Source organism: Cyrtonyx montezumae, unplaced genomic scaffold (genome assembly GCF_038088225.1).
Source record: "Cyrtonyx montezumae isolate F1298 unplaced genomic scaffold, pur_monq_1.0 scaffold_1, whole genome shotgun sequence".
Classification (NCBI taxonomy): Eukaryota; Metazoa; Chordata; class Aves; order Galliformes; family Odontophoridae; genus Cyrtonyx; species Cyrtonyx montezumae.
Genome location: NW_027071825.1, coordinates 13,514,938 through 13,538,461, shown reverse-complemented (window position 1 = coordinate 13,538,461; position 23,524 = coordinate 13,514,938). Strand labels below are relative to the sequence as shown.

The 23,524-nt window shown below is 36.3% G+C and overlaps 1 protein-coding gene across 1 annotated transcript in view; it reads left to right on the top strand.

The window, feature by feature from the left end:
• Positions 1-23,524, top strand: part of COL24A1 (collagen type XXIV alpha 1 chain) — a 106,646-nt gene that overhangs the window by 37,088 nt on the left and 46,034 nt on the right. Inside the window, exons 19-26 of the mRNA XM_065745862.1 lie at positions 1,388-1,441; positions 6,730-6,783; positions 11,063-11,116; positions 11,384-11,428; positions 15,810-15,863; positions 16,634-16,678; positions 21,338-21,391; positions 23,149-23,202. Coding sequence (XP_065601934.1) covers positions 1,388-1,441; positions 6,730-6,783; positions 11,063-11,116; positions 11,384-11,428; positions 15,810-15,863; positions 16,634-16,678; positions 21,338-21,391; positions 23,149-23,202 — 414 coding nt within the window. The remainder of the gene's footprint in view (positions 1-1,387; positions 1,442-6,729; positions 6,784-11,062; positions 11,117-11,383; positions 11,429-15,809; positions 15,864-16,633; positions 16,679-21,337; positions 21,392-23,148; positions 23,203-23,524) is intronic.

Here is a 23,524-nt window from a genome sequence, read left to right as displayed (position 1 = left end):
CTCACAGGGGTGGGAGTAGTCGTCTGTTCAAGTATTTACTGGGTAGTAGCAGCTTTAAAAGCACCTTGTAGTGCTGGCACGTCTGCTGGGATTATAAATGTTGAGGCAGCAAAGCATTACCTGGCTTTTTTCTCACTTGTTCTCAGCACCGCTTACAGCCTCCTTTTTGTGCTGAATTATAAGCCATTATCTAATGGTTTTAAAGAATGAGCCACAACAGTCTCAGTTTTTGTCACAGACTCTTAAAACTTATATATACACATATATATATACATATATATACACATATAATATATATACATATATACACACACATATAATATATATACATATATAGAAATAGATAAAAATATGAATGTCTATAAATATATAAGTTATATATAAAAATTAATATATAAATTATATAAACAATATATAAATGTATAGATTATATATATGTATTTATATTTATCTTATATTTTATGAATATATAAAAGATTATTTGTAATATAAGCCCTAATTCTGCAAAAGACTTAAAATTTTTTTATTAATTTTATGTGGGGGAAACTTGTCTGTTTACAATTAGAAATGAATTTGCACATTAAGCTTGTTCCTGAGCAGTTGTGATGAGGACCTTGACTTCTGTTAAACAAAGACCCCTCAGTCTTGCAATTAACATTATGTTGAAATTTGCAGAATGCATTTACATTTAAGTCACTTACATTAAAAATGGAAAGGAAGATTTTTCAGGTCAAGCTTGAGTAACGTTCAGTTACGGTAGCAGCAGCAAATGTTCAAAAATGTGGAAGAAAAGAGATGCTGTAGAGTCACTATAACATGAGGAAAGGGCCCCAATTTCCTGATGAACAAATCATAGTGTTAATAATCTGCAATAGTAGTTGCAATGTTAATCATATAACTGCCATTAACTTTCTTGACTGTGAATGACTGTTAAGCTAAAAAGTTAAGTTTATAAGCCAATCTCCTTCCCAGTTATTTCCTGAACTTTTGAACAATGCGTGGTTCTTTATTATGGAAACAGCTACATATTTCAAGTTTTGCTTTACACAAAGCTTCCACTTTTGTTTGCCTAAAACTAATTGGTGTTTTTCTTGTGACTTCAACAAGATATGAAGAACTACTACTCTTAGTTGCGAAGAGAAGAAGGCATAGATTTTTCCTATTTAGTTGAAAAGTCATTTCATCACTGTCATGGATTTCTCCCTTGATAAATGCTTTTCAAATCTTAATACCAACCTTCTGATGCTTGGTTGTTCTTTGTTTGTTTTTGTTTTTTGGTGGTTTTTTTTTTGTTTGTTTGTTTTGTGGTAGCTTTTATTTTTTTATTTTATTTTTTGGTTGGTTGGTTGTTTTTAAATAATCAGTAAATTGTTTCCCGTTTCTTAAGGGAAAAATTGGAGATCCTGGATCCCAAGGACCATTGGGTCCCCCAGGTCCTGAGGTAAGAAGTTGCTCGATACACTGATTGTTCTGAATTACTGAGACCTGTGAAGCAAATGTGTTTACTTCTAAGACTGTTGACTTAGTTGAATCAGAGGATGCTTTTTACTCAATCATTTCCAATGATCTCCTGCATAAAAAAAAGAAACTTCTATCTCTTTTTTTTTTTAAATACAAAATATTAATCTATACAATTCTTGAAGAAAACAAAGTAGCTCATTCATTGATGTTATTAGGATTAATTCTTATCTGAATCAGTTTTAAGAGCTTGCACCTTGAATGGGGCTCTACAGTGCCTTTACAAATGAGATTCTCCAAGCCTGGCTGGGTATTTATCTCTGACAAAATAACTTTATTTGGAAGGAATGTAAAGAATAAACACCAGTGACATAAGAAGCATTGCCAAGTGCTTGAATTTTCCTCAGCAGCTGCCTGAGAACTGGTTGTAATACTGCATTATTATGTCAATGCACAGAGAAACTGATTATATTACAGAATTGTCAGTTTGGATACTTTTGGGCATTTGTACCAATTTGTATAAGGAAAATTGTTGTGGACTGTACAGGAGACAGCATTTTCTTTTGCTCAGGTATGCAGAATTACTTCAGCCATTTTAAGGCAAATTAATGCTTTGTGTTAAGTAATTAAAATGTGACTGTCTGAGAATTTTCCTTTGGATATTTGTCTGTGAAATAGTTTAAAGGTTTAAGTTTGCAAAGTGACGTCTCTCTTAGCTTTAGACACACAACATTGATCCATACAAGTAAAAGTTGTGCCTGTTTCATGTGCAGACATTAAAGTATGGTCACCATATGCTGAAATAGAAAAAAACTGTAGAGACTAGGACAGCAGTTTACAAGGATCTTGCAAAACTCGGGAATTCCAGAAGTTCTATAAGTTGGTATTTCTTTTTCTTTTAGAACTCTAGATAGTATCTTACTTTCTCTGTTGCTTTCTCTTATAAAAATATGCCAGCTTTTGTTGCCAGCAGCTATTCAGAATCAACTGGGTCTGTGAAATATGAGCAGTTAAGTGCAGGTTTCCCTACAAGACGATCCCGGTGTCTTATTTCTAATCATGCTGCTTTCTTCCAAAAAACTGGCAACTAACAGGTCAAGCCTGACAGGCTTTGCTTCTTCTCCCAGGATCTTAGCTTTTTAAATACTGTATACGGTGAAGTGCACAGTGGTTAATCCTGATGAAAATGAAATTAGACAAAGTTTTAACGGGCTTCTGTGTGTATTCAGAATATTTGATTTATAGGTAAATTTTGTTCTACAAATCACATTGAATTATCCCTCAGAATGGGGATAGTTTCCTTCAGATGTGCTCTGAGCATTCTAAATGGATTTCATCTGGTGCGGAGAAGGATTAGTCATTGTCTTCAATAGATCTTTGTTCATCTGTGTACTGTTTCAATCTGAAGTTAACTTATTATTTCAGGAAAATAGTCATATGGGATTCAGCTGCTTTGCTTCACGCAGAAGGCAGTGGGTTGCAAAGGAAAAAGATACTTTCAAATAATAGTAAACAGTCAGAAAAGCATGTGTTTTCTAAGTGAATTGCTGCTTAGTCTGAGTTATTTATTTCAAAAGAGAAAATGAGTTTTAATTTTAATGTGTATTTATCTTATCACATTGATGTTTTGAGTTGTACAAACAATGTCATGAAAGCGGTAGCATCAGTCTTCTGTTTCACAGTGTAATTCATTTGTCATCTAGGAGACTTTCCTTTTTTAGGCAGGGCTGTCTTGAGACACCCTCACTCTAAAAATGTAAGGGCATATGAATAAACCAAACTTGATTTGCCATGGCAATGTATGTACTTGAGTTCTGATTCTGCCTAGAGTGATGGAAACAAAAACTGTCTTAGATCTCATTTTGGATACCAGCACTGATTTCTCTCTTGGGTTTTCCTGTTGATCTTGCAAGGAAAAAAAAAAGGATAGTTCTTCCTTTTGGCACATGGTCTGGGTCTAAATTTGAAGGGATCTGTGTAGACATGCAGATTTATAGCATGGACAATTGCTACAGTTTGCAGCATCACCTTCCCTAACATCTCTGCTGATGCTTTAATTTTGATAGATAGCAGAATTGTTCTGAAGTTCTTGCTGAAGTTCTTCCCTTTTTGCATTGTAGACTTTCAGAATGCATCCAGACTTTATCCTTAGTATGTTTATTGAGGGCCAGTGCTGCTATGAATCACCAACCACTTTCTTGGTCGTAAAACAGCCAAGCAGGTCTGTGGAGGAGGTGTTTGGGAGGGCCAGCGTAGGGCCTTGCACACGCTATGAAATAGGCTCTACTACTTAAACTACACTTTATTTCTTAGAAGAAAATAATTCACTAGTGTCTCAGTGTGCATTGCTGAATGCATCTGCTTTATCCAATTACGTAAACTAGCAGCATCATTGTGCTGACACCTTAGCAACAATGCATTGTGAAGCTTTCCTGTAATATCTACTGTAATCTATGATTGCTAGTTTTTTCTAATTTGCATGTTAGATTCCTTCATTCATCCTTTCCAAAATCAGAATTGAAGATTTTCTGGGGAAAAAAACAGTAATATTTTGTTTCTGCCCTTTAAAAATGCTGCCATTAAGGGTTTTTATTATTATTATTAAAAAAAAAAAGATTTATTGAATTGTCTGGTTGGAGAAGATGAAAAAGCATTTATTTGAGAATGCAAAATTGCAGCTCTCACTTTTTCAGTTGACGGAGATTGTGGTTTAAGCAGAAATCTATATTTGTCAATTTGATTGTAAGTGGTACTAGGGCTCCATTGAAGCTTTTGCTGAAGATTAGTAGCAGCATCCAGTCAATACTGCTTCTGAAGATTCATTCTAAATATTCATTCAAAGGAAACACAGCATGCTGTTGGATGAAATTGTTTCCAAGCAGGAACATTTGTCAACCAAAGAGATTTTCATTCTCTGTTGCTCTTGCACCAGACCTGACGTCCCCAGTGCACTGAGTGATGCTGGGAAGCTGGAGGGTGCAATGCTGGCATCTGTCCTGTGGAAACCACTTGGAATGAGTGGGATTCTGTAAATGCAAGAGAATTCCCAGTAGTATGGAAATGTGACTTCCAAATGTTTGATATTCTGCTTCCATTTAGCAGCAGAACAGGAAAACAAACAAAAGCAACACTGTTTGCAGTCTCTTTAGCTCTATGAGAACTTCAGTATGCTCTTTAGCTCTATGACTTCAGTACAAAACCACAAACCTTAACATAGTAGCAGCCTGTTTCACGTTTGCATTGTTTTTAATTATTTTCTAGATAAATGAGATCAGTAAATGTTAATTTCATTTATTTCTTTAATTAATTTTATATTTAAATTGTTCTGCAGAAAAAAGCAACTTCCACAGTAGGATTAAACTACATCTGTGTTCAGACAGGCAGTCACTGTAGTTATTTTCTGACACTCTCTCTAGTGTGCTTAAACTGAGTGAACTCTTAAGTGCTTTGCTGGCAAAAGGCCACCTCTGCAGAAAGATTTTGAAAATGATTTGTAGCCTGACAGCTGTCAAGGTTCTGGCTGATGGCAAGAGCAGAGCCTACTGTTTAACCTTCCCTAGATGTTATAATATCAAGTGAGGTTTTGTTCTTAGTAGCTTGTGCAGAAAGCTGTGTTGCAGCTGGAAATTGTACACTGATCTCCCAACTCCTGTGTAGCTATATAACTTTTGTAAATCAGCAAATTTCAGTTATGGGAAGGTGTATTTCATGGTGCACCTCAGATAAGCATGACCAAACTCTTCAGTGTATTTCGATAAGGTTGATAAGGTAGATAAGGTTGCCCAGCGTTTTTTTATTTAAAAACAAAATACCGTCTTACAAACTGTGTAGAAATCTTGAGTGCTTCAGTGATGAAAATTGGGTATCAGTGTGCCTTTGTCAAAGCTAAGTGCCACCTAGAGGCATGTAGAAGTTGTCGCACATCTCTAGCAGTTGCTTTATGGCAAAAAAAGAAGTGACCAACATGATGCTTTGAGGAATGCTGTGTGTTAAGGCTGTTCCATTTGCTCTGAATGTGTTCAGCTCAGTTCTTATTTCAGTGTTTAGTGGGTTTGCTTTATGACTAGTTAGTATTCAACTGCTAATGCTAAGGTGTTTGGTTTTTTTTAAAGAAATTGTAATGTTTCAAGTTTTATATGTTTGTTTGTTTGATTTAACACTTAAAGCACCTAAAATATCTTCATGCTGTTTATATATTTTCTTATAACTCTTTCTCTATACTGTTAAGAACAAGTTATAAAAAGAGAATGGAGGAGATATATGCAAATAGAAAAGAAGACATTCTAAGCATTATTTATGATGCTGTGGCAGCTCTATTGTTCTAGTTGAGGGTGAAGAGGTTGTTTTGTTTGGGTTTTTTTTGTTTGTTTGTTTTCAAACATTGCTTTTCTATGATTTTACTTGGAAAATCTGAGTTCTTTTGTTTTCTATTTTCTCTTTTGAGGTGTGGGGTTTTTTTTGTCTATGATTAATTTTAGCCAATTATGAACATTCATTAGAAATTATTATAATCTTTATTTGAAGTTCAGTTGTTCTGGAAGAATAGAGTATGGCTAACTACTATCCACCTAGAGAAACAATTTTTAGACCTCTCTCATAGTTAGAGGGCCTAAAAAGTGTCTCTTGAATCTTTAATGATATCCTCTTACTTGATTCATTTCCTTTACATGTATAAGTTTTCTTTATCAACAGCTGAACCTACACCAAACAGTATTACATAAATGTTTGTTCCAAATAATCCTGCATGCCAGTGACCTTCATTTACTGCCAACCAGACCTGGATTATCTCCTGCTGATTTGGAGGCAAAAGGCTTTATACCATATTATTAATCTTGTAGTGATCTTGTCCTTAAAGTGAAGCCAAGGATTAAAGGGCTCCAGCTGCTGTTTGAGCTTATTTTACAAAGTTTTTTAAAGTTGAATTTATGAATTCAGGATCTGGTGTTGGCTATTTTCTGAGTACTTTGTGTATCAAAACCAGTCAAATAATTTAATCATAAACACTGTTTAGTGGTTAAAAAGTCTCATGTTAAGAGAATTGAAACCTATACTGACATATGCTAAAATGAGTTTAATGAAAGCTGTCTGAAACCTGTCAGTTATCCAAGCCTTTCAAGGGTGCCTAATGGTTTTTGACATTTTTGGGAATGGTAAAACAAATTTAGTTCTTTTTTCTACAATTCAGATTTGTTAAATGAATGGACATAATCAAAACATGTGTGTTAGAAACATTCCTAGGCTATAAATCATTTGTCTGTCTGATTTATTTAGGGTTTTCCAGGAGATATTGGAGTACCTGGATTAAATGGTCCTGAAGGTCCCAAGGTAAGACTATGAAAAGTTATTTGCATTTACAGTTCATCAGTATAGATTGTTGAGGAAAATGTCTGAGAGATGGAAGTTAACATTGAGAAAAAAATCTTGTCAAAATGCTAATATTTTGCCTCAGGTGTTGGTATGAAGGAGCTGATTTGATGTTTTCTGGTGTCTGCACGGTTAGGAAGGTAGTAGCTGTGTTACAGAGACTTTTAATGTCAAGGTAAGTGCAAGAAAATTTGGAGAAAGCAATATGTAGCTAAAAAGTAGTGTGTATTTCACCAGTATTGAAAATGTGCTTGTCAGAGGCACGCAGACCTTTATAGTCTCATTCAGACTTCTTAACAAATTTTGAAATAAATAATAAAAGATACAGAAAAAGAAGATAAAAGTAATGTATCAGTTTAAATAATTAGAGCTACTTAGACTAATGTTTTAGACTAACTTTAGCAATATTTTCCACAGAGAGATTCAAGTGAAGCTTTGGATAAAAACACATATGCAAAGTTCTTGTTTAAAATGAGAAAGTTAGAGATGAGTACAGCTAATAGCAATGCAGGTGGGTCAGAAATTAACCCAAAGGGAAAAATTTGCTTAGGATGTTTATTGTTGAAAGTACTCATGAAATTTCTCACTCAGAAGAAGGTAATATTACTTACATAATATTTTCATCAATAGATTGCTCGAATTAAATTTGTATATTGAACAAAATGTAGCCATTTCAGGTGATCTTAAAAACTGCACTTACCAGTTCACCCCACTTGTGTTGCTTCATACTGATGTATACTGGGATTAAAACAATAAATCCTACTGTGAACTTAGAGCTTTGCAGCTGGCAGTAAGAGAAAAGACACTGCCAGATCTCCTTGAAAGGAAAGCACGATAAGGCCGTTAAAACCAAAGTGAAATTCTAGAATGCATGAGGGACGGTGTCATGTTAACACTACTGTACAAAGCACAGAAGACACAAGTAGTACACAGAGTTCTGGAGATTTGTACTCCAGGAGGGCACAGTCAAATGGGAATAGATGCAGAAAAGATTACTTGAATGACTTTATTCTGAAAGACAGTTTATTTATCGTACCAAGAAGAAGGGCCCTTTCAAGCTTTGTAAGCACAGTGAAGAGCAGAAATTGTGGGGAGACCTAAGAACTATGCAGGACCAAGGGCATGAATGGTTTGGTTCAAGGACAAAATGATAAAGTTGTCTGTGAATAAACAGAGATAGAAATGAGATTTCTCATCAGCAGAGTTGTGAAATTCTGTGTCAGATTGCTTAAGATGACATAGTATGGGAAACTGGAAATGGTTGAAGGATATGGTTTTATTTGAACCTGGAAAATGGAAACGATCATGCCACGATGAAATTCATCATGCCTTGAGAATGAACATCTCAAATAATGCACTCGCCAAAGCCATAACCAATGTTTTCTGCATCTCATGTCTTTCATCTCTGTCAGGAACCTTGTCCCAAAATAACCCAGAAGGAATTTAGAAGGAAGTTTGGAAAAAAACATTATTTGATGCAGTGAAAGGGAGAAGTTAAAATACATTTCCAGAGGCAGGCATGAACTTTCTTTCATTCTGATTTATTTGCTTGCTCACTTGTTTGTGTAATGTTAATGGCCTTCATTACATGAATGATTATCAGACCATTGGGTGGTAATTGCTCCCATGTTTCTGAGAACGGTGAATTATTAAGCTACTTTATGGTGTGATGAAAGATTGGGTACAGGATCTAGGGAAGATGGGAGAAGCAGAATACAACAGCTTTTGTACTGCAGATCAAATTTAATCTTCAAAGCAGATGCATGAATTCTCTGAGATCTTATCTCTGCTGGCCAGATTCTCTATTAATTCAGATTATATGATTCCATATTGTATCCGAAGTGTTACAATGGATATTTTTGATTTAATTGGTTTGATATTTAATACATACATTACCAATCTATTCCTTTCCCATGCAAATATCACTTAAAACAAATTCTAAAAGGTAGCAAATAACATTTATTTCAGAGTATACTTTCCAATAATGGAGAAATTACATGTCTGAACAAGATTCGTTGATCTCCAGCACATTTGCTCTTAGAGACAAAAAAGCGGAGACAGCCTACTCTAATCAGAAAGATTTGATGGCTTACATTTGAGATGGAAGATTACCAAACTGGAAGAATTCTTAAATGACTCCTACTGCTACGGGAGAAAGGCTGCACATTGGAAACGTTTGGCTGTCAGGATTTCCAGCTGTCTTCTGTTTTTTTTTTAATTCCTCCAACTTTTTATTTTTAGGATTGTTTTCACTGTGTTCTGTTTTTCTACATGTTTTTGTTTATGCTTCCTCAGAAGCAATACCCATTTTAAAAGCCAAGAAGGCAAGAAAAACTTCATATCTTAGTAGTTGGCAAGGGAGAACTTTGGCCTCTTGTTGGAAAGTTTAAGCTCTATAAGCTCTATCAGCCATCTCAAAATACCAGTAGAACTTCTGGATTATGAATTTTCCCTAAGTTACTGCAGTAATCAGCAAATCTGACCTACCGAAAATAATGTTCAAAGGCTTTATTGTGTAATTTGCTCTATTGTGCATTACTCAGCTTGGGAGCAATATTTTAGAAGGTGTTTGATCTTGATCCATTTCTTATTTAAAAAGAAAAAAAATTAAGAAGTTTTCAATGCAATTTAGTATGCTTCCTGTGTTATTCTTGTATTTATGCTCTGTAACTGAGAAAAGTGAGAGAAATAGGCAGAGTATGGTGATTATAGCTGTAGTTTTTCCAGTAATTTGTGTTGTACTATGGAAGTAGTTGAGAACTTCTGTCTTCTGCTCATTTGCGTTTGCTTGGATAACACTTAATAAAAGCAGCTACTAGGAGTTCCACCAGTTATTTAGGAGGTGATCATCTAAAAAGTTGTCTGTGTATGTACATTATTATATATAGACACACACACGTATATGTATGTGTGCATGTATGTATGAAATACAGCATACCCCCATTTGCTGTCTGCCTGATTGTTTTCCAGACACTTTGGCATGTGTCTAATGCCAATTTCTGTTTGTTGTCCGAAACCTCAAAAGGAAGATGGAAATTTCCTTTAGTCCTAATACCAGTTTTATAGTCTGGGACTTTTTTCCACACCCAGTTAAGTGCGGTGTAAAGGCTTGTGCAGTGGCAGTGCTGCTGACATTTTCATGGTGTAATTGCATTGGACTGAAAATCATCTCTCTTAATGTGCTTTGTTATTAGAATGTAACAATTTATTGAATTACTACACAAGACTACTGCTTATGTAGTGCTCCTAGAAGCCTTCCTGTCACTTCTGATGTCGTATGTCAAACAACATACGTTTTCCATCTCAGTCTTCTCTAAACTGATGGTAATCTATGGACCTTGAAGTAGTCTATTCCATTTTCTTTTCTGTTGTTGTTTGGGTGCTGACTGTTATGATGTTACTGGAGGAATGCCTGCACCTTTAGTCTAGACTTCAGCTTTGTTGGAAAGCAATTAATAAAGCTTACACTTGGAACTTTCACACCATCACTTTCTTGAAGGGCAGATTCTTTCTTCTCTCTGCTTTATCTCATAATGTTAATCTTTGCTTCTTAGAACATTAATAACGTTCACACAGGAGATGAAAAAAAATGTTGTCCTATGCCAGGTCAAATGCTTTACCCAGTTATTACCTATGTAATTTGGATGACAGAGATTTTTGACACACTTCTAGCTATTAGTTGATTTTAACAGTTTTAAAAATGTTGCTGTAGCATTCATAAAAATTCAAGAGTTGGCAAGCCAAGGTCCTTCATCTCTGGGAAGCTGTTTATAATCACAAACAAAAAGTAAAGGCTGAAAATCAAGAGGTAGTTTTGGACAGACAAGCTAGTAGTTAAAATTCGCTTTCTAGTTTGTTTTCATTGCTAAATCAAATGCTAAATATAATCTGGATCAAAGGTCTGTAAGAGTTATATTGGTTCCGCTTTAATCTGGCATGATTTGTTCTCAAAAGAAGAGAGAGAGTTCTGCGAGCTCCAATGTTTTATTTCCATTTCAAAAAATTAACAAAAAATAATTTCAGAAAAAATTACATAGTTGAAATATGTAAGATAGCAAGATTTCTAGCAGATATTAGAATTCTGCTTCATATTCTCATGGCTTCCTAATGGGAATGGACAAGAGTACTTAATGAGATCTGCCTACCCAGTTTTGTGTTTATGACTTTTAAGATGTGACAAACTATACCGTTGTGATTGTTAGCTGATGTAAGACATTACTGTTTTTCTTGGTTTGTTTAGGGACTTCTGGGTGACCGGGGATCTCCAGGGCCACAGGGCCCCAAAGGAGTTGAGGTAAGATGGAAAAACTGTTCAATCAGCAGATTGTTTAAAAGCAAATGTAAAGAGGAGGAAGATTAGAGAATAGTGATTGGGTATTTATGGTGTTACTGTATAAGAATTCTTTTTATTAAATTTATTTCAGTTTATTCAGTGATTTCAGTAAAATCTCAGGATTTGGGTCCTGAGTTTGACATGGTTCTCTTTGTTAAGAGAAATACCTGATTATTGTTGAATACCTGATTATTACTTTATTTTATTTTATTTATTTATTTATTTTAGGGAGAAGTAGGACCAGCTGGACCTATTGGCACAGTTGGCCCAAGAGTAAGTAATTTTGTTGTTGCAAGCTATTACTGAGCGGAAGTTCTGGCTTAAAAGATACATCCACTGTAGAGAAAAAAATAAAACCTGCTTTAAAATACTAAATGGATAAATATTTTAGGTGGAGATGGGAAGAGAAATGTCTTTACAAATCTGGGTTTTGAAAGGAAACCAGAACCATGGTGCACAAAGTAAAACCTGTGAGAAGGAAAAGGAATTGATATCAAACTGCTTATGATGCTCATTTGGTACAGATGAAATCACTACGCACTTCTGAGGTCCTGAATGAAATACATTGAATACTGAAACTGGGGAAGAAACAGGCATGAGACTTAGTTTGCAGGGAGCGATGTAAACAGTGGGTGCTTTAAGAAATCATTCTCTATAAGATGTGGTTGGTAATAGTGGAGAGCAGTATTGTTGGATTATCACTATGCTGTTTGGACTGATGTTTTAACTTTCACCACTCTGTTACTTAGGAAAACGTACTAACCTCTAAGTATTCTGGGGACTCGAAGCTCATTTTTATAAAAATTCAAAGTTGCAATCTTTCCTGCTGCCCCCCACATCTAGAGAATGTGTTCCTATGTTGTTTTTCTTGCTCCTTAACTCATCAAAGTTGAGAATTCTTTCTGTTAAATGTATTTAAAAGCAGATTTACCACATGGAGTAAGTAGAAGTAAAAATAATAAAATGAAAGTAATACTTTTCAGCTGAGGAAACATTAAAAAAAATGAACAAATTCAAATAACTCCATTTTATATTCAGTTCCTTGTCTCCTGCAGAGACCCTGATGGAAATTTTTATTTTGGCTGCCTCATACTTTTAGTCTCCCCCTTGGGCAGTGCACCGTGACTGGATGGCATCTCCCATGTTGTGCTGTGGCAATGGGTGCAGCAGGGTACCCATGGGCTGTTAGTCTCTTGTTGTCTGCATCAGTGTGCACCAGCAGCTGTCAGATGGTGGCAGAATGGCCCAAAAAGGAATCTGGCAAGCAGAAGTATTTTCATTTGGGTCCATTTGACCAAAGTTTATTTGGAAATGCGTATGCCATTGGTGTACCTTATGGCCTTATGGCTCCTTGGTTTCCCTCTCACAGTGAGTGGCTGAGAGAAGCAGGTGTGGGTCTGTGGTGGCCCCATGGTTGCTGTCTCCAGGCATCTCTGAGTAGATTGCTGGCTAATGTTCCTCCTGAAATGAGAGCTAGGGGAAATGGGAATTTCTCTTGGTGTGGAACCCTGCCTGTTCTTCCCCTCATCCCAGGGCCCAACTGTTCTCACCTGGATCCCACAGCTCCTGTTGGCTGAAGCAGCCTCACAGCCCCAGGCCACCTCAGTGTCCCTCAGCACTGCTTCCACTGTTTGCCCTGTGTCTGCACCTCTGCCGGGAACACATGCTGCTCATGCTGGAGGGAGTGAACTATAGTCATGAAGTTGTTAAATCTCATATAGTGCTCTTGGACACATCGATCTTTTTAAGTTACACTTGCTTGATTGCAATTGATTTACATAGGCTTTATTTCCAGCATCCTTGAAGGGAATTTCAAACACATGTGAAAGTAAATGCTGTTGAAGCTGTGTTGTTGTATTTGTTTTCAGTATACTAATTAACTATCCAAGGAGCAGGGGAGATCTCTGAGGGGACTCTGACAGTAAGAATGGATGGAGCCTTACTCAGGGGCTACCAGCTGTCAGCTCTGCCCTTCTGGGCAGGTATCCCTAACTTGTTTTTGCAGCTTTCAGGTGCTGGGGATTCTTCCTTCTCCCTGGCAAAACTGCCTCTGTGCTCTGCTTGTTTTACAAACAGTTTTCCTAAGGTCTCACCTTTCTGTTTAAAAAGTCTTGCCTGTCTTTCCTACTACAACCTCCTACTTTCCTGTCCTACAGACTTATAGGCATGGTCAGTAGGCTACTCCTCTTTTCACCACCAATAATGCCCAATAAACCATGTTCTACCCTTTCCTTATTCTTAGCAAAAACTATTGCAGCTTTCTATTATATAATAACAGAGACAATTTCTAGTTCTTCTAGAATCCATCTCCACTCCTTTGAGGGTTTCAAGTAAAAAAAAAAAAACAAAATCAGCCCCCCAAATCAAGTTTAGATGTGCATTAAGTAAGCAGCAATAGTTTCTCTCCGTTTTGCTTTCCCTCCCCCACATGCTCATTCCTAACGTTCACTTAAAAAAAAAAAAAAGAAAAAAAATAACAATAATAAATAACAATGTGCATGACACCAAAAGCCTCTGGGACCCACCTAACAAATGCTACTAGTAAAACAGACATTCTCTGTTGAAACAAGTGGTGAATAGGAACCTGTGCTCCAGGTCTCGGGTTGGAAAAGAATTTTCATGTCTAAAACAGCTGGATTTTTAGCTGAATTTGATTTTCATTCATGTCATTCAAAACCTTCCCATCCATTCTACTTCAGTATTAAATAATTTTGTTCTCATAAATGAATCCTTATTAAAAAAAAAATAAAGCTATGCTTTCTTACTAATTATTTGTCCTGTGAAAATACATTAAATACAACATTAAATAAGTGACCATGTTTATTAAATTCCCTCTGTTGATTCTTTCTTGAAAATTTTCTGAAAATGAACACTGTAACTGTCTGTAGTAGCCCAGCTCAGTGCAAGCATGTATTTGTAATTTTTTTTTTTTAATCTTCATTGCTGGAGCAGAAAAGGCCTTTGAAGTCCAACCAGAATGTTTAAAAAATAACAAGGCATTATGAGTTTTGGTTTTTTTTCAGAGATATATGCTTAAAACAAAAGCTGGTATTTATATGTTGTCATATTGTCATTAGATGAGCAGTTCTCCTATAGACAGGAAAATGCTCTCAAAGGTGCAGCATTTCCTGAAAGTGGCTCATTACTTCCTGTAGTTTGAGGGCATGTGAGGAGCTTGTTAGAGGGATGGCAATGGAGTGATAATGAGATACTTATATTAAAATATCCAAGCCTGTATCGACATATTGTGAGGTGAAAAGAAGTGCAGGTGGTAGCTGTTTCCTGGAAGGGAAGGGCAGAACTTTCAGTTAATAATTTAGGAAATGCACATTTCCTTCGGGATTACACTGCTCTGGAAGAATGATTTTCCTAGGGGTTAGTGAGTAGAAAAGCAGCCATTGCTAATCTGACCTTCCATTGTAGCTTTTCCTCCACTGTAATTTGCAGTTGTATTGCATTTCTTCTGAAAGCTGCATCTGTGCATTTCACTTTGCTTTACCATTGCAATCATCTTCTGTTTTCTCATCAACTTGCATCTGCCATGGTTCCTTCATGGCTCATATGTAACTGGGATGGTACAGCCACAAAAGCTTTGCAAGCTGTAATGGCAGTTCAGTTCTGGCAGAACCAAAGCCATCAAGGTCATTAATGGTGGCCACTAGTTTTCTTTTTATGAATTCAGTTTAAAATATTCCTATGTTACAGTCTGTTCACCATAAAGACCTTATCATTTTTCACAGCAAATAAATAAAACAGCATGTAATGACCTGCAGAAGTGCATCACTTGTTCTTTGCTAACCATTGTGGAAATACATGTCTTGCCTGCTCTTGGTCTCCCAGAACTTGTCTTCACAGTCTTTTCTCCCTGCATTCCTGATTGCACTCTGTTCTAATCTATCTGTCAAAACAAAAGCCTGTTCCTAACACAGTGAGATTTGTTGGGTCTTGCAGAACAAAATGAAATCACTCAGGCAGAGAGAGAAAAATAAACAGAAGAGAAAAAAGATTAATATGAGAAATCTAGGATTGTATAGTTTTGATAATATATTTAAAATAATAAAGAATTTCTTGAATGCCTAGAAACAAACACCACACATTGTGGTCTGAAATACTGGCATAGGAAAGCCAGAGCAGAAGTCTTTTTCTAAAGGAACTTTTTTGGGGGATCTCTTGGTTTGATCACTCCTGTTTCACTACAACCGTATGGAAAAGAAAGTTAGCATTACAGAGAGTTATCAGCCTGCTGAAAGAACAATGTGATTTAACATCTGTTAGCTGCTCTTTAGCAGAAATTCGTGTGATCTTGATACAGAATCATTAAAATATTGATTCATTTTCCTTCTCCAATTGTCAGACCTCCATGATCTCATTATCAGTTGTCTCAAGATCCAGCCCTCTTGACCTTTACTTTTGGACCAAGATCTTTCCCTTGGAGCAGATGGGCAAAATTTATCTAGACAGCGCTGTGCTGTTCAAATAACCAAATCTGTAGGTCACAGTTTAAATTGTATAGGAAGTGAAGAATACCTGACTTCAGTTTATAAATGTACTGGATTCAAATGCAGGTACTTAGTATCACTGAGCTCTTTTTTTTCAATACACTTAATTTGATAACCACAGAAATTGAAATACTAATTAATTCTGTTTATTTTAGGGAAAACCCGGACAGAAAGGTTATGTGGGTGACCCTGGACTAGAAGGTTTAAAGGTAAATGCTGCTTTTATGTATGAAATAAGCATGTGTTTGGAATATGAGCTGTGTATGTGTGCCCAGTGCATTGTACAGTGATGTGCAGTTGAAAGGATGGGAGTTACAAGTGCTTACAATCTGAGCCAGCAGGTCTCAAATCACTGTTGATCAGAATGGTGGTGTTATTGCACATATACACTGAGCTTCCACTTCCAAAATGTGCAGGGACATGCATGCTACATGTAATGCAGTATTATGAAGGAGAGCAATATTCTTCTAGTTTCAAATATGGGATTTCTGGAAGGAAAAAAAGTATGTGTTAAAATAGAACTCAAATGGCAGTTTTCCTAATAAAATAGGAATGTTTTGTAACAAAGTTAAAGTTATTGGTAGAGTGCGTAGGTAACATTTTACTTCTGAAGCAATTCTGAAACAATCAGGGCAATCATATTTGTTAACAGGAAGATTTCAATGAAAATTACATCATCCATTTATAGTATTTGCTGACTTACAGTGTTTACTGAGCCCTTAGTACACAACTTGCATTTTTGTGGAGAATTTATAAATATTCTAGGATAAAGTCTACATATTTTTTACAAAAATAAAATCAACTGACAACATTTATCTTTACTTTTCACCAGTTGCTTAATTTTAGTTTCTGAAGTTATAATTGGCTGCTGTAGTTTAGAAAATGAAGAGTCTGTTAGGAAAACAGAGAACTTGAATATACACATATGAAAGAAATTACTTCTTAATGAACTACCTCATCTGTTTTTCCCATTTAACAGGGAGAACGAGGAGACCAAGGAAACATTGGAAAAATTGGTGAAGCAGTAAGCTTGTATTCTCTTTCTGCTTTTATTTTCAATTCTATATTCATTAAAGAGTGATTGAGTAATTTATTGAAGTAGCTTTATGATGAATTTTTGGTTTCCTTTCAAGCTGCAGTACAACAGGTTTACCTTTGTTGTCTTTCAGAATCATGCTACTTAAAGAAATTCCCCAGTTAAAATATTTGCCAGAGTTCATTCTGGTGCTGTGTTTCATTGTGTTTTGTTTTGTTTTTCAAAACGAGTTGAGAGAATATCATAGGTAGTCTTCCAAAGCATATTTGAGTCAGTGAATGAGCAGTCCTTTTCCAGATAAATGATTTGAAAGGCTACATTCAGCCTGAGACATGTTTTGCAGACTTGTTCTGTCTGCCCTCCGTAAAATCAGAGCTCTGGGTGACCTTGACGTGACACATAGCTATGTGCCTAGGCAGAACTGGTTATCTCCATATCATTCCTGACAATTACTTGGCTAACCAGTTATTAAAAATCTCCAAGGATGAAGGCTTTATGACCTGCAGACAGCACAGGGCTTCTCTCTCTTTATTTAGAAGTTCCTTCAATTCAGTAATCTGATCCTCTTCTGCTTGAAACAGCATTTTACAAATGATAGCTGTTACTGTGTCCCTTCTTCATTCTCTCCTTTTCAGGCTAAGCTGTCCCAAATCACTTAGCCTTTCATTTTTTCTAGTTAATTTAGGTCACATTCTTACTATCCAGTAGCCCATTTCCAATTCATCTAGGTACCTTTGTCTCCAGCTGTTTAAACTGCTGAGTAGAAAGGAAAAACTGCTTCTCATGAGCCATAAGTTTTATCTTTCCCATTTCTTAATTTTAGACGCCGTTGTAGTTAATAACCACTTAAACGTGTTGCCTTGCAATTCTCCCTGCTGAGTTCCATCTCTTCTGTAAAACTTCTGCCTGGGAAGTATGAGTAATTATTAGCTTTCCATGGCTCCTGACAGATCAACTGTGTTTTTTCTACTACAGATGATTTGAAGCCCAAAAAGCAGATTGCATAAACACTTTATTGTGCTTTCATCCTAATTTGCGTGCAGAACTTATCTCTGTGGTATCTGGTATAAGAGAGCATGTACCGATCCAGAAGTAGTGCCTATGGTGCCAGAGACCAGGTGGATTAGTTTTAAAAATACTTGTAAGTACCATCAAGTCTGGCTGACAAAACTGAGCTTAGGTCATTATTTATTTCTTAAAACCTCCGTTTTTAATTTTTATTATAATGTTAATTGTAGAAATATTTTATACATCACCTGGCTATGAAATAACAGAACCTGACTACTGGGACATACTTTTCTTCCCCCTCTTGTCTCTTGCTCTCAGTTTTCTTTTTAACAGAGGTAGTTGAAGCGACTCCTCAAGGACTGTCAAATAAATCAAACCTTAAACCTTAATGTTTTCTCATTTAGGGTTTATTTGTTCATTTGTTTCTTTGGTTTTGGTATGTGTCAAAATATATGAAGCCCATTGCGGAATTGTAAGTTTGGAAGAGACCTATGGCAAGCATCGAGTCTAACCCCACGAAGTATGAAGCTGATGGGCCTTTAAGGAGTGTCAAAGTGAGCAGGCAGAGAATGGTAACTGATCTGGAGGGAAGAAGAATGCACAGATTAAGTATAAATTCTAATGAAAATTAATTGAAAATGCCCCCAAAATTTCAAAAGGGAAAATTAATGTGGCAAGATTATATTTAAATTTTCTTGTGTGATGTCATTGAAAGAATGAGGTATAAAGATATTTAAAAATGCTGAATTCTTAATGAAATAAAGTTGGATGGAAGGATTTTCACTTAACTCAGGAATATGTTAGCATACCACCTGACAGGCAGCTACTTCCACAGGTGCTTTTTGAACCAGCTGAGTGTTCATTTCTCACTACCAAGCTTTTCAATTGATTACTCCAAACTTGAGTTTGCATTTAGTACACAGCATGTTTTCAATTATTCATCAACAGGCCAGTTTCTAACATGGAGCATATGTGCTGGCAAGATGATGTGTCTGTCTTAGGCATGTATTACTTGTGAGATCTTGTTTTTGATTCATTTCCCACAAAAATACTCCTGTCAAGAAGTTTCCTAAGATGCTGTTATTGTCACTGTAGAGTTTTACATAAATCCTTGCAATTGGAAGTTTATGACTTTATTAATAAGGTTCAAAACTATGATGAGGGGTTTTTTTAATAACTGAGAGCTGGCTTTTTTGTTTGTTTGTTTTTCTTTTCTGTTGCCTAATATTCCCAGCTTGGTTTTTGGAATCCACCCCTGGTCCCCAAAGGATTGAGGGGATATATTGAATGACACTGACTCAACCAATGCACTTTGGAGAGTATTTATTTTTCTTACATAAGAAGGAGAGAAACCTCAAGCAAGTCTCAGTGGCTGATCTCTATGATGAACCGATCCAAATCTGAAATTTAAAGAGCCGCATGATCTTTAAGAAGCTCCAAACGGGAAAATATCTTGTAGCTAAAGTATTAATGGAAGAAAATATTTACTTTTTTATTATACTTTCTCTTCACTGTATGTTACTAATTGTTTTAAAGACTGAAATAGTATTCTTGACTAAGCTTTTTATCTCCCTTGCCTCTGCTGGTATCTGCCCTAGCTTTATCTCGAACACTTGCCCTCTGTCTTGAAAGAAGATGTGAATGAAGGTTTAGCTAATCTGTTGCAAACTATCTCCTTAATTCCTCTTGAAGTCCCTGTTGCCTTGGCCATTTCTTTGGATTTAGTTCTTGTCATCTCAAGTACTGTTTTGCTTTCCATACATAGATGCTTCCACTCATACAGTTTCTTTTCCTTTTCCTTTTTTTTTTTTTTTTTTTTTTGTGCCATAAAATTTCACTTTCTTCTAGTGTTTCTACTGTAAATGTTCTTAATTCCTTTATTTTGAGGGACAGTGTCTAGGAAACTTTCTACTTAGAAGCCAGTATTAGTCTCCTCTCTCAGAGGTTTTGTAGGGTAAGCCTGATGTGTTGGGTGACACAACAGCACATTCATAGTTCCTGCTTCCTCATCATCCTTCTCTTTCACTTCAGAGCAACTAACTCAGAAATACAATACTTCTGAACTGAAAAAAGGATTTAGTCAGTAAATGCATCACTGTTGATGCAAGGCACGACTTTCTGATCAATGTCTTCAGCCCTCTACACAGTCTGACATTGACTGGGATGTCAGGAGCCTCTGTGGAGGGAGAATAGATCTCAGCTGTATCTTGCCTTTGATTACATCTTTTTCCCTTTCTGAAATAAGAAAAGCAAAGTAATTAGTCTTCAGCCTTTTGAAATCATACCTCCACAGCCCTCATCTTGATGAACAGGAGTACAGGGTAGTTCTTTGTCTTGCCAATTTCTGCCTGGCATTGAGGCCTGTGGTTGGACACAAGTCACACTGACAGCAGTGGTAGCTCTCATTCTCAGCGTTCATCACAAAGTCCCTTGATCATGCTACTGACCTCCAAGCATTGCCTTGGTGCCAGCATCACCAGGAAAAATCTTTGACAGATGCCAAGAGACGCCTTAGGCTGAAACATAATGCACAAGTTCAGACACACAGTATGTTACTCTAGCGACCACTGGAGAACCTGCTTGTCTCTGTATCCTGTCCAGAAACTCATTTGTGCCACTGTTGTTAGCCTCCAACATTGCTGTCTCAATGGCTCGTTGCAGTATATATAAGCTATGAGATTTCTAGATTAGCTAGCAATTCAAGGAAAAAAATAAAAAGCAAACATAAGGTCTTACTTTGCACCTGTTATGTTAAAGTACTTGGCGGAAACTACTGAAATTTTACAGGCAAAAAGATAAAAAAAAAAAAAAGAAAGGTTTTGTTTTTTAAAGACAGAAATGTCAGGCTGGAATGTTCTTTCTGACATGAGATTATTTATATGGAACAAACTACTACTAGGTTTATGAAAAGAATATAGCTGCCTATTGAGTGCAGGACAAATTTTTTTACCTTTTAATTTTTTTATTTTTTAATTCTTCTTTAAATGCCAGTTTAGTGCTAGTTAAACTAGCACAGCAACATATGTGAGATTCCAATGCCAATGTACGTGTTGCCATTTTATTTACATAGTGCTTTTCAAAGCATTACAGGCTCAGTGCATTTATGCTTTATACTGCTACTGGAAGCTTTCATGTTTCTTCCATCTTTCATGTGCATTTATATGCAGTGTATTCTGGACACGTATTTTTCTTCAAGCTCAGCATTTTATATTTTTTGCAACTGATTTTCCAGTATCATGTTTACTTTGACTAGCTTTTGCTTTGTTCCACTGAATTTATTCCCCTTGAAATTCGTGGTCAGACTGAAGTGCTAGCAAGTTGTATGTTTGTAAAACTTCTAGCACTGCAATACCAAGATCACAGGTAGACTCTGTGTGATAAAACAGTATGATGATAAAATCAACACAATTTGTAGCAGTAGCTATTTACTATTGGTTAGTCTAGCTGCAGCCATCCCCTTGCATGGGCTGCAAACCCATTTAGCTTGTGCAATCCTCGTTGCCCACAGGACCACTTATACAAATAGAGCAGGGGCACTCAGGAACTGAGTTGTGCTATACTGCTGCTGGGGACAGGGGAGCTGCCAGCTACAAACTGGTATGGACACTGCACTAATAATTCCTCTTACTTCTTAACCAGGGGTCAGCTGGTTTACCTGGAGAAGCTGGGCCATCTGGAAGCCTTGGTGAAAAGGTATAAATAACATATCTAACTGCTCAGCAGCAAAAATCAACTTTAAAAGCCTCTGGGGAGATGAAATACTGGTGATAGATGGTTCACTGTCCATGGATAAAGCTTATATTTGTGTAGTGTTTCAGTGTGCAGGGATGTAGTAAATGGCAACCCAAATGCTGTTATTAGGGCTATGTGTCTGGTGTTCCTTATATGAATTGGCAATCCATTTGCCAATCTATCAGCAATCTATTGCTTATACATTTGACATGCTACGTTATGACACTTCACTATCTGCTGCTATTGATTCACAAAACTGTCATAAATGATGCTTGTTTTATGCATTAGTCACCGGTTAAGCACTGCTACGTTGTTAACAGGTGGAAGTATAAAATATAGTAGTGTGTATTAACTGAGTAAAAAAAGCAACATTGTTCGTTTTGTCTGCTGTGTAATAACAGTTGTGTTTAAGAAAGCAAAGTCTGGCAGACAATGTGACTGGAACTGCATAAATAACTTAAGTAAATTTGACATGGTTTTATTTAGGTGAAATATTTTAAAACTGAAAAACAGGAAACTATTACGGTACTGCCTGTCAGCTTCAATTATAATAAAAACATAATTGTTTGTCGGAATGATCCAGCACCATTTGTGTTTCTGCCCTGCAGGGCTGAATTATTTCACCTAGACTGGTGGCTGCTATTTAAAGGGATCTTATTAGAAAAGTCGTAGCAATTTATTAGAATTTCTGTGAACATGTGAACAGAAATTTATCAATGGAAAGCACTACTTGTTAAAACTAAAACTATGTAAAACTATATAAAAACTATACTTACCTCATATTGTTTTAATCGTAATATCTAAGAATTCAGCAACAGAGGATTCTTGCTCTTCATAATTGTACTTCACTCACAAAAATTACCTTGGGATACTGCTGCTTGTTTAAGTAGAAAGGAAGGGAAGAAACAGTAAAAGAATAATTGATCTATCAGCAATTTGAAGCGATCTTCTTTATGGTACAATAATTATTTTCATTACTATGCTGTCTCTGTAGATCTTGTCTTCCTCTTTTCTGGATCGAATACTACAATGTAAACATGCTGTGTGGATTTAAATGACAAATATACTTTGAGCACGGTTATTTTAAAGGAATTTTCAAAATCTTTAAAGTAACAAAATTATCTCATAGTCATGTTCTGTCCACAATAAATGTGCAGTCTGTGCAGCAAGGATAATCTACAGTCAAAATGATGTTTGGGCTGGATGTTATATGAAAAAAAGATGAAAATGTAAGACAAAAATGAGACCTCCTTATGCCACCCATTCTGATTACTTCTGCAGCTGATGCAGGACTAGCTTCCTTTTAGATCTGTTCTTTTCCCAAAATGTACTGAAGAAATGAGGGAGAGAGGAAAAAAAAAAACTGTTTACTGTGGCAAGGGTTATAGTTTAAAAGCTTAACTGTTAATGTGGTGCGTGCAGCAGAGAGAAGAAGGGATCTGCTAGCAGCTAGTTCACAAAGACCGGTGCAGTACCAAAGCTCTTCTGCAGACATAAAGGAAAAGGAAAGTCCCTAAACCAGAGTACTTACGCACTCCCCTTTCAGCAGTAAGTCCCTTGTAGATTGTGAATGACACTGCTAATAAGTCCTTTCACATTGCTGTCATATGGTTAGAGCAGGTCAACCTTGCTGGCAAATTTATGCTAGGAATAGTAGACAAGGAACAATTCAGGGAAAGAACATTCACTGTTATTTTCTTTTTAATTTTTCATTAAAGGGAGAGCGAGGCAGTCCAGGACCAATAGGTCCTCCTGGAGAGAAAGGTGTGATGGTAAGTCACAAGTAAGGTAGAATTCATATTTGTTAATTAGAAAGGCACTTTACCTTCCAAAGCAGTAATGAATTATAAGCCGTCTGACTGTGCAAACTTTATAGAATAGTATTTATAATGTGGTGTTCCCAGGAAGCTTCATTAGTGACGTTTGGCCTGCTGTCGAACTGATGTTGCAAATTGATCTGCTGGATGGAGCAGCAAAATAATAAAAGTTTTATCAACTGGCTCTCAGCAGACTTACATTAAAAAAAAAAACATTGAATTGAAAGGAGAGAGAAATAAAGAAGTGAAGTAGATAAACCATTTATTTTGTGTGCTG